Source organism: Verruconis gallopava, assembly GCF_000836295.1.
Source record: "Verruconis gallopava strain CBS 43764 unplaced genomic scaffold supercont1.189, whole genome shotgun sequence".
Lineage (NCBI taxonomy): Eukaryota > Fungi > Ascomycota > Dothideomycetes > Venturiales > Sympoventuriaceae > Verruconis > Verruconis gallopava.
The window spans coordinates 1-10,606 of record NW_015622325.1 but is presented as its reverse complement, the minus strand read 5'-3'; the positions used below and the strand labels follow the sequence as shown (position 1 = coordinate 10,606).

The 10,606-nt window shown below is 48.7% G+C and overlaps 2 protein-coding genes across 3 annotated transcripts; one reads left to right on the top strand and one right to left on the bottom strand.

Moving 5' to 3' along the window:
• Positions 1-860: 860 nt before the first annotated feature.
• Positions 861-2,045, bottom strand: PV09_09799 (uncharacterized protein). Its single transcript, XM_016363941.1, has 2 exons — positions 1,730-2,045; positions 861-1,664 (listed from the first exon to the last, which is right to left on the bottom strand). The coding sequence occupies exons 1-2, from the start codon at positions 1,962-1,964 to the stop codon at positions 1,021-1,023; spliced, it is 879 nt and encodes a 292-aa protein (XP_016208233.1). The 5' UTR covers positions 1,965-2,045; the 3' UTR covers positions 861-1,020.
• A 787-nt stretch (positions 2,046-2,832) lies between these two features.
• PV09_09798 lies at positions 2,833-9,215 on the top strand. 2 transcript variants are annotated; one of them, XM_016363940.1, is made up of 3 exons: positions 2,833-2,924; positions 2,980-8,180; positions 8,235-9,215. In XM_016363940.1, exons 2-3 carry the CDS (start codon positions 2,990-2,992, stop codon positions 9,146-9,148), a joined length of 6,105 nt encoding a protein of 2,034 aa, XP_016208232.1. In that variant the 5' UTR covers positions 2,833-2,924; positions 2,980-2,989; the 3' UTR covers positions 9,149-9,215. The 2 variants fall into 2 exon arrangements, with proteins under 2 accessions (XP_016208232.1, XP_016208231.1); XM_016363939.1 differs by having other exon boundaries at positions 2,833-8,180.
• Positions 9,216-10,606: the final 1,391 nt, after the last annotated feature.

Genomic DNA, 10,606 nt, shown 5'->3' with positions numbered 1-10,606 from the left:
TAGTAGTTAGTTTGAATACATTCTCATACTCTTGAAGCTCAGACTATTCTAAGTCATAAACATAACTATCTTATTGTATTCCTTCCACAATAAGCTCTTGTTATACATTGTTCCTCTGCTCTAGGAAGCTAAACCCTTCCGAAGTGGCTTACATTAGTGAAGCTAGTCGGTATCAGGAAAGTATTCCTAACAGGTATATGGTAATCAGGTAGCAAACCTGATGAGGCTTGGCATTACCTACATTGACAAACCTGAGTTTCTTGCATTCTTGAAAACAGCTCGATCAGAGGCATTTTCACTCGGCAATATCTACAGCGGATTTACTGCTACTGGCCTTGTCCCAATCAACCCAGAACAAGTCCTATTAACAATCTTAAGGCCGGTCACACCACCTCATCCTCCACCTACAGAGAGTCAGCAATGTATACCTGAGACTCCTCATAGTCTTACTCAGCATATATGAGCAGTCCAAGATCCACTCAAGAGACTATCACATAGTCCACCTACACCAACTAATCGGGCAATACAACAATTGATAAAAGGCTGTGAGCTATCTATGCAAGGTGCAGTCCTACTTGCTGCAGAGAATGAGAGATTAAGGGCTGCCAATGGAACGACAGAAAAAAAAAGAGGCAATTGAAAAGACGACAGATAATCAGGACTACCAGCTTAACTGTGCTCAGGCTACTCAGCTTATTCAACAGTCTCAGAATACTGAAAATAGCGAGGCAGCAGCAATGGTTGAGGAGGCTCAAGAATCACTTGAAGCGCCAGTTACAGATGCAACACCGCAAATTACATGTTATATTTGTCGTGGATATGATCGTCTAGCTTCAGAATGTATGAAATATAAGATATATCACTAGTATATTATTTGATGGTTGCTCTATATATCTTTAAAGTTCTTGATGGCTGTTATGCTGCGCGATTTGGTGGGGTGCGCGACTTGGTGGTGAATTACGTTATGTACAATAACTCCTCCAAGCTCTGTACAATAGGCGACATAGATGGTTTGTGCCATTAACTTCGAGCAGCTGCGCCTTCTCCCCTCCGCATATTTAAATATACCTGCTGGACCTCTGCCATCTCCTCAATCTTTTTTACAGCACTTTCGATCAAGAGAGCATTATCTGGGGGTGGGTCGACAAGGTCCATTGCCTGCCACGTAATTTCCAAGCTCTGGATGTCCACTCCCAGCTTACCGACAACCGCGTCGGCGACTGCCCTAACAGCATTTGGCTCTGAAACAAGCTCTACCGTCCCGTTGTCACATTCGTCTATGTCTTCGAACCCGTCAACCTCCAGCGCGCACTCCATAATGCCTTCAACTGTGACGCCTTCAGGCAACGGATGCTTCAACACGATTATGCCTCGTCTTTTGAACAGGAATTGCACGGGGCTCTGGTTGCCCGAATGTTTGGTCAATATATTCCGTACGTCCATCAGCGTCTTAGCCTTTGTCTCCGTACTACACTCGATGATAGCTGCAACGCCACCAGCGAATACTGCTTCGATGGTTAGGCTCTCGAGCGGTTTGCCGGTGGTTGACAGGCCTTGGCCGCGCTTGATGGCAGCCTCGAGAACATCCTTGGGGAGGCCTTGACGCTTGGCATCCGCAACCACTGTCTTGAGGCGAGGATTCGCATCGAGGTCTGGGCCGTACACTGAACCACGATCTCAGTTAGAGGCAGATGCTGAATGAGATTGGAAAAGAACGGCAGCAAGGTACATTTAGACATCAATTCTATTTGCTGAGCCAACATAGACCTTTGCTTGTTCCTCTTCATGTCGACTTTGGCCTTATCGTGCTTGATGGTTGCCCATTTGCTGTGTCCGGACGCAGCGACGACTGTGGTGCTGAACGCATAGCAGCCTTCAAATGTCTTCTTCGACTGCGCGTCAGTGTAGCAGAAACCTCGTAGATAGCGTAGCAACGAGCGACTCGGGGTAGGCATCCTGTTCATTGCGTCATTGGAGATTGGAGTCTACTCTTCGATCTTTTGAATGTGCATTAACATTTTTTACGTTTTATGTTTTTGATTTTCTCGGAAGTGAGAAGAAGACCTTTCCCAGTTTCCCGCTTCTTGGTTATTCCAAACGCATGGGCCATCCTCACCTCCACTTCCCAACTTTCAGTCCTTGATGGCACGTTTTTGGCCCACACTCACGCTCATGTGTTGATAATAATTAATTCTGTAGGCCACGTAGGGCATCTCTCTGCGGACATCGCTCATTCATGGCCTCTTTCCCCGACCAAATGTTGCACAGGTAGAGCAGTCGCCTCCAGTCTTCTCAGGGCCTCATTTCCCGCTTTAATTACTGCATTCTTTACAACCGGCTCAAGCCAGAAACATCGTCGAGAACGGACTAACTGCTTGGTCTGCGCTGTGTTTGTCCTTTTGCCGCTGTATATTACGATCTTGGCGAGCGATTGGCTCGTAGATTGCGTGAGCGGGTTAAATTGAATTAGAGGTTAAACATGGACGTGTTGGTGAAACGGACAAGGTTCTTCAACACCGTCACGCACCTCATTTGCAGGCAGAACAGTTGTTACGTACATGTCCATCGCCAATCGTGCAGCGCTGCTGTAACATATTTTCGAATCTGACTGAACTGCTAGATCCGTGTGGCAGAACTACTTCCATGCCGGACACTACGTCCCGACTTTAGTTGATGTGTTAAATTATCAGGGCCAATGGCAAGTCGCCCTAGGATGATGGTTAATTAGTTTGCTGTAAGTCAGGGCTTCAATTTCGTCATTAAATAATATCTTTATTTTAGGACGGACTCCTGCGCACGGACGATTGCGGAGTTCCCTGTGTGGTTTGCCAGTTTCGTCGGGTCCACGATGACGGCCTTTGACACAGCTATTACTGTTCAATCATATCACGCACATTTTCTAAACTTGACCCCACAAATCTATGGTAACGACACAGCGATCGACAAAGGCTACGCTTGACTGCAACTCACAAATAGCAGTCTTCGCGTCATGGCTGACAGTGCCCCCTCCCTTCCTGACAATAGCGTGTCCTTCGCTAACCCCGAGCTCGACACAAAGAAACTACACAGCTTGCCTTCTGAGCAGCAGGGGCTGTATCTTCTCAACTTTACGGCAGACCTTGCTCGCTTCGTCTCCAATCTTGACGCTGATAGTGCATCTGCATACCAAGTCTACATTAAGAAAGAGGTCTTCAAGATTGTGAACTTGTCGTCGCCGACACCAAGCAGAGTGATACGGAACAACCTAGGCCGATCGCTCGCAGGCATCTTCGCAAAGGGAGATCGTAAATTGCTTTTTGAAACCATAAATGAGCTGGTAGCAATCATCAATGCTGGGAAGGAAAAGGAAATCACCCTCAGACACGCTGCCGTGCACTGCCTCGGCGCTGTGTACGAAGCTGCCGGCGACAGTGCAATCAACCTCGCTTCGCTCGCATGTTCTACTCTCTTGAAAGGCATCAAGCAGGCACAGAACAACACGGGCTTCCGAGCCTCACTCTTAGAGGCTCTCGGACGACTATTCGTCGGCATAAATTTGTCAGCCGACGAAGCCATGGCGAGGGATGTGTGGAAGCAGGCGCGAGCGGCTTGCAGCAAGGATAGCGCTCTACTCGTTCAGGCACGAGCCTGCTTGTGCCTGGAAAACCTCATCACCCACACGTCATTTTTCGACAATTCTAACGACTTCGAGAAGCTTCAGAATGCCATTTGGAAGACGATTGACAGCCAATCACCCAAGGTGCGGAGAGCATCCGCAAACTGCTATGCTGCCGTGCTGATCAAGAGCTATTCGGAAACACCGAGCACTGAGCCTTTGCCGAGAATCAAGAAAATGAAGAAGAGCATCAAGAAGGCTGGCGGCATGGCAGAAGGTGACGAGGAGGACACTGAGAGACCGGACTCGCCTGTAACAAGCAAGCCTGCAACGCTGCTATCATTTTCGCTCCTGGATCTTCTACGTCAAATCGGCGATCATTACACAAAGCCGGCTACGAGTAATCGGGCAAGAGCTGGGCTAGCCCAATGCTATGTCAAAACCCTAAGAGGGCTCGGAGCGAAGATTATTGAACAAAACTATCCTGCTATCGCCCGCCACTTCTTTTCGTATTTGCTGGGCTACCCGAGCATCACACATAACCGCTACCGCTTGCTCATCACGAGAAAGTTTGTCCGCTTGATTCTTGAGGACGTCGTTGGTAAGGAGATCCTCGGCGAGAGCGCACAGCTTAGTGCTGCCAAATTCTTGGTCAATGATATTTTAAAGGACTACCCTCAAGCGATCAAAGAGCGGCCAGAGCCAAACAAACATACTCTGACCGCCGCTTTAAGTGCACTGGCGAGCTTGATGCAATCCCTAGGCTCGATTATTTCAAGCATCGCCGAAAGCATCAGAGACGCTTTGCTTCAGGGATTGCAGCATCCAAGCTATACGGTACAGATTCACACTTCGTATTGCTTACGAGCTTTCGTGTCCGCTTGCCCGCAACAACTGCTAGCCACAGTCACGATATGTATGAACAGTGTCAATCGTGAGCTGTCTTTGCTGGGCAGTCTCCGAGGTTCTCCTAGGCGGTGTGTGGGCTATGCGAACGGTCTGTCAGCAGTTCTCAGCACCTCGACTTATCAGCCTTTATATGGATCGATTGATGTGTACTCTCGTGTACTTACTCAAGCTATGACATTACTCAAGTCGAGCGGAAGCCAAGATCTTAGGGTTTCCAGCACACAGATACAAGTCGCGTACATTTTAATCGGCGGCCTGATGAGCCTAGGGCCGAATTTCATCAAAATACATCTTTCGCAGCTACTCTTTCTATGGAAAAACGCTCTGCCTAAACCTATGAACAAGGAGAACATATCTTCACGAAACCTTCTGGAGTTGAGCTTTCTTGCTCACGTCAGAGAATGCGCTTTAGGCTCAATATTTACTTTTCTTCAATACAATAGCCGCATACTGACTCTTGATGTGACGAAGCGGCTTGCAGCCATGTTGCAAAATACAGCCATGTTTCTAAATAACATTCCTAGCAAAAAAACAACTGAAGATTCATCACAGAACTTAACGCGGAATCTACAACTACTCGACTTTGATCTAATGGTTCGTAGGAGACTTCTTCAATGCTACACACGATTGCTTATCGATGGGCCGGAAGGAAGTACTGAAGTGCTTCTACAGTCGGGTCTTTTACCGCTGGCCATTTCATGTTTTGCGGACCCTGAAAATTACGCACCATCTTTAAGCGCTTCGATTGCGAGCGCTGCGGGTACTTTCGAGAGCATCTGGGATCTAGGCGACAACTACGGCTTCGGAGTCACTGCTTTGATACACGGCTTCGACATGGACGCCCTACCTGGAGAGGTTGATAGAGGCAGCAGGCAGTGCTGGATCACAAAACGAGGCCTAGAAGCGAACATTGACCAGACTCTTTTACAGCCCACATGTGGTGCGCCAGAGCATGATTCGCTCGCTTTATACAAAGATGGTCTGCATGAACCAGGAGAACCTCCTCATCCTCTTGCAACTCAGGTTGTCGACGCGGCAATACAGCTTTTTGCTACCAGTCTGCCTCTTCAGAGCTCAAAGGTACAGGAAAGCATGCTAGAGCAGCTAAGTTCATTTCTTTCCACTAGCGACCTCCAACGCGACCCGGCAAGGAAGGCAGCCATGAGCGTTAACATCGCAACAGCCATTTTTTCTGCGCTCAAAGTGGCCGTAAAGGAAACTTGCCTCGCTCCGGGTGATTTGCATGGCGAAGGTGTGGCAAGAGCTATGCGCGAGCTACTGCGCAGCTTTTTGCTGAGTCCTGATCAATATCTTAGGAACATTGCTGCGCAAGCGTTGGGCCGTTTGTGTCGAAGTGCAGGTAATGCCTTTACTGTCAAAGAAGTTGACGATCTCATCGAGCATATCATATCAAATCGCGACCCTGTTGCACGAAGCGGATGTGCCGTTGCGCTCGGCAATATCTACGCACAGCTAGGCGGCATGACAGCGAGTTTTCATCTCAAAAAAATCTTGAGTGTACTCAATTCCCTTAGCAGTGATCCGCATCCCGCCGTGCATTTTTGGGCTTTGGAAAGTATCACACGCGTCGCCGATTCTGCTGATCTGAATTTTGGTCCGCACGTCACCAGCACGCTTGGACTGGCCGCTCAAATATACATGGAAGACACACATAATGCTGAAGCGTCTGCTTTATCGTCATCAAACTTTGAATTTGAACTGCCAACTCCAGCTGTTGTGGCAAGATGTATCGACAGCATCATCAACGTTCTCGGGCCCGACTTACAAGATTCAACAAAGGCGAGAGATTTTATAATGGTATTGATTGACCAGTTTCAGGCTGAAGATGAAGAGTTAGTGCTGGTTGAAAGTTTGAAATGCCGGGAGCATTTGTCGCTTTATGCGCCCGGATACGTAGACTCCTCCGCCTATGTGAAGAGCCTGCAGCGTTGTCTTGACTCGCCTTTGTGGCGAATACGCAACATGGCAATCGATGCTTTATACAACACAATGCGAAGAAACGCCGAGGAGGTCATGGGGATCGCTGATCCAGGCCTGGAAGACAAGCTTTGGCTAATGCTCAATGCCATACCTGACCAGGAAGTCATCAAAAACATGATGCGCAATTGGATGCATCAAACAGGCTTGTCCGATGCCGCAACTTGGGTTCAGAGATGCAATGCTGTTTTATCCAAGCTTACAGTTAAGGAAGATGCGGCCGCTAAAAATGCAGATCTCAAAATCGATAACACTCACGCAAATTTGCAAGACGAAGAAGTTGCCGGGTTTGCCGCCAGTGCAAATAGAGGTGACCCAGCCACCGGTGGCTCGACGCAAGAATACCTCAAGTGGCAGACCAGAACATTCGCTATGGACCTATTATACGATCTTATTAGCACCATTACGCGCGATGCAGCGACCAGTGAAGAGTCTCCTTCACAAGAGGCACTGCAAAGCAGAATTGCTGATGTTGTACGCATATCATTTTCGGCTTCCACCGCCAATGTCGTCGAACTTCGCCTTCGTGGGCTCCGAATCATCGATCAAATCCTCAAGTTGTTTGGGAAAACGCCAGATCCAGACTTCACAGAGGCGAGTTTGCTTGAGCAATATCAAGCTCAAATTAGCTCTGCCTTGACTCCGGCCTTTGCAGCTGACTCGAGCCCAGAGCTTGCCGCACAGGCGATCAACGTTTGTGCTACATTCATTTCGACGGGCATTGTGAAAGATGTGGAAAGGATGGGAAGAATTCTAAAACTGCTCGTTTCGGCTTTGGAAAATTTCTCAAATGAGTCTGAAAATGCCGCTATTGGCGACCTCAAGGGCCTGAGCTCGAATGCTTTAGTAATGGTCAAGATGTCTGTCTTCTCCGCTTGGGCTGAATTGCAAATTGCCAGTGCTGAGCAGCCATATCTTAAGGAAGTGATGAAACCGCACATGGCAAAGCTGACGCCTCTCTGGTTAGCGAGCCTCAAAGAGTACTCGCGTCTAAGATTTGAACCAGATATTTCTACCACGACGAGTGGAACTGCAACTATAAGCGGCAACTTGGATTCTATCTACGCAGCACTCAATCGAGAAACCTTGCTGCAATTCTATCAGGCTTCTTGGCTGCAACTTGTTCATGCTATCGCTAGCCTCATTGACGAAGATAGCGAGTTCGTGTTCGATGCCCTGGACGGAAAAGTTAAGGAGACAAAGGAACCAGAGGCAGCAGCCAACACATCCGTAAGACTGAAGTCGAGTGAGATAAACTATCGGGACGAGCCGGTTGCGTTCTTCTTTGTGCTTTTTGGCCTAGCTTTTGAGGCACTTATCGCTCGCTCTAAAAGCGGCGACTTGCAAAACAACACGCAACAGATACTCGAGGTCTTGGATGTGCTCAAGAAGATTCTCAAACCATCAGTCTCTGGTCAAGCCATTTATCGTGAAGTTGTTTTTGCTGAGCTAACGGACATGCTTGATCGACTTGTACTGACGGAGCCAATGAGCGTACAAATTGTTATCGTGGAGATAGCTCGAAACTTATGCCTAGGTCACCCAAGTGCAAGGATTGGCTACACTGGCGAGGAGGAGAACTTAAGCGATGATATTGATCAGATGTTTGAGCTTACTAGGATAATCGTGCTAGTGCTGGCCGGGCTGGTGACGAACTTAACCGAGGACAAGTCCCGAGGTGAGTCAAGAAGAGGACATTCTGTTCTGGCTATCATCGCTGATGGACTTTTAGTTCGCTACGAACTGAGTGACGAGGCAATTGCATTACTTTCACAGTCACTTACAGCACTGGTGGATGCATCTTCTGTTTATCCCACTGTCATCAAGACAGACCTACATGCGTGTATCCTTCATATATTTGCAACTATCCTAGCCACTCCTTCATGCCAGAAAGCAGTCGTACCGCAAGCCTTGCCGATACTCAAAAGGTTTTTAACCAGTATTGCATCGTCTCCGCAGCCAGAGACACAGACACAGCTCCGAAGTGCGTTGGCTCGCTTTCTAGCTGTTTTGAAGAAGGCCCAGCAAAGAGAATTTGAGACTGCGGTTCAATGCGAGAAGAACGCACTACTAGCTTGCACCATCCTTCTTAGCTCCGTGAGCTGGTTGTTTGCAGCCGAGGATATCCTCCTTCAGCGATTTGCTGCTGAATTGATTGACTGTTTAGAGAATAGGATCCCAAGTAAAATTGCAGCAAATTGTGTGAGGAGCCTGCTTCTCATGCAAGATAAATCTGATGCAGACGAAGCGCTTGGTGCGATGTTGTTGCCGCATTTGATCAATTTCATAACGCAGCCCTCAGACACAGAGGGCTTGGAAGAAAGTCGTTCATTGATAACATCTGCATTAACATCTTTTGTACTCACTGTTGAACGCCCGAAAGTGCCTATCGCCATGGCGCTTATCTTACCCACCTTTCTGATCAGGGCATCGAATGAAGGCAGCGTGGTATACAAAGAGATTGCCGCCGGTATCTTACACTGGGCTTCGGTCGAGCAAGAGGTATTTCGTTCAACTGTTGCAGGATTCAGTGCAGAGCAAAGACAACTTTTGGAATTAGTTATCATGGAAGGAGGACCAAAGAGACAGGTGGTGCTTAGGAAAGAAACAGGAGAGCCTAGCATTGCGCTGAAAATGAATTTCTAAGCATAAGAAAACATTTTTCCTAACAATGCTATTTAATACCATTTGATTTAAATTTTTTTGCAAATAACAACGTAAAACCTCCGAAAAGCGAGTCAACCCCGTTTTCAGCACAACTACACTTTCATTCGTGGAACACATAGCCCAGGACGTGTGTTGAGAGTAAATCGGGTGAATGTGCACTTTAACTAATAGAGAAATACTCAGGGTACCGACAGCCCCGACAAACACGACAACGCTGGCGGAGGGCCACACCGAACACACGGCCTCCCACACCGCAACACCAGGGACGAACTTGCCCCCAGCCCAGGCAGACCAAACAGACTCGGAAGCCCTTATACTTAGGACAGCTAATGGCAATGTACACACCATTCAACCGGAACAACACGTACGCTACCTGGGCGTGCAGAGCAGCTCTAAAATGACCGACAATCACCACCTACAGCACCTAGAGAAGAGCGCGTCGAAGCAACTGCAGGCACTAGCGCAACTGGGAGGATCCAACTGGGGGTTTCACGTCCGCCAAACAGAGGAAGGTTTACAAAGCCACAATGATACCGAAGATCCTATCCGCGGCATCGTGCTGGTACTTCCCGAAGGGAGGGAGAGGCTTCAACGCCCAGAGAAACCAAATCGAAAAATCTCTAGCCAGCATACAGAAGCGGGCGTTATGCTACGTCAGCGGGGCATTCAGAACGACGGCACTGGCCGCCCTTGAGGCTGAACTCCACATACCACCAATCAAAATAGCACTCCGCAGAGCCTGCGAGGCTGGCCTGAACAGAATCCAAGCATCGCCACACTACGAGTATATCAAGGAAATACGACAGAGAACGTACCCGGGAGCGAAAGCATCAGCGCAATACCGATTGCTCAGCCCCCTACAGAAGCTCAAAGAAGCCCAAACGAAGGAAGACCCGGGTCTGATGCAGAGAGAAGTGATCCAACCCGGGCTGTTCGCATCCTGGGAGAGAAAGCTCCAGATAGTAATAGTAGAAAAGGAAGAAGCGGTGGAGGCTGCACACAACACGGAAGCACAGGACGCGAAGGAAGACCCGAGCCATTGGTGTTGTCCGGCATGTCCTCCAAGAGTGCCCCAACTTCAATAACCTGCGCAAGCGGGTATGGCGCAGGGTGCAGCCTGCCGACATGAAAGACCTGCTCGACAAGGACGCGAAACTCACCACCCGATTCCTGCAACAAACCGGCCTCCTTGGGCAACTCACAGGAGCCATTATACAACAAGAGTGGTAGTAGGATACCAGAGATGCAGACAGGGGAAGACGGTTAGTACTAGGGAATAAACCAGCCACGGAAGGGCCCTAGAGACGGGGCATCCGCCCATGGGGCCCGAGGCTAAAGTACAGTAAATAGAAGGCAATAATTAGAGGGTAGCCACCCTCCAAAATGGGCTATGCCCAGGGGGACTCTGAACCCGGCAGCTTAACGTCATTCCGGACG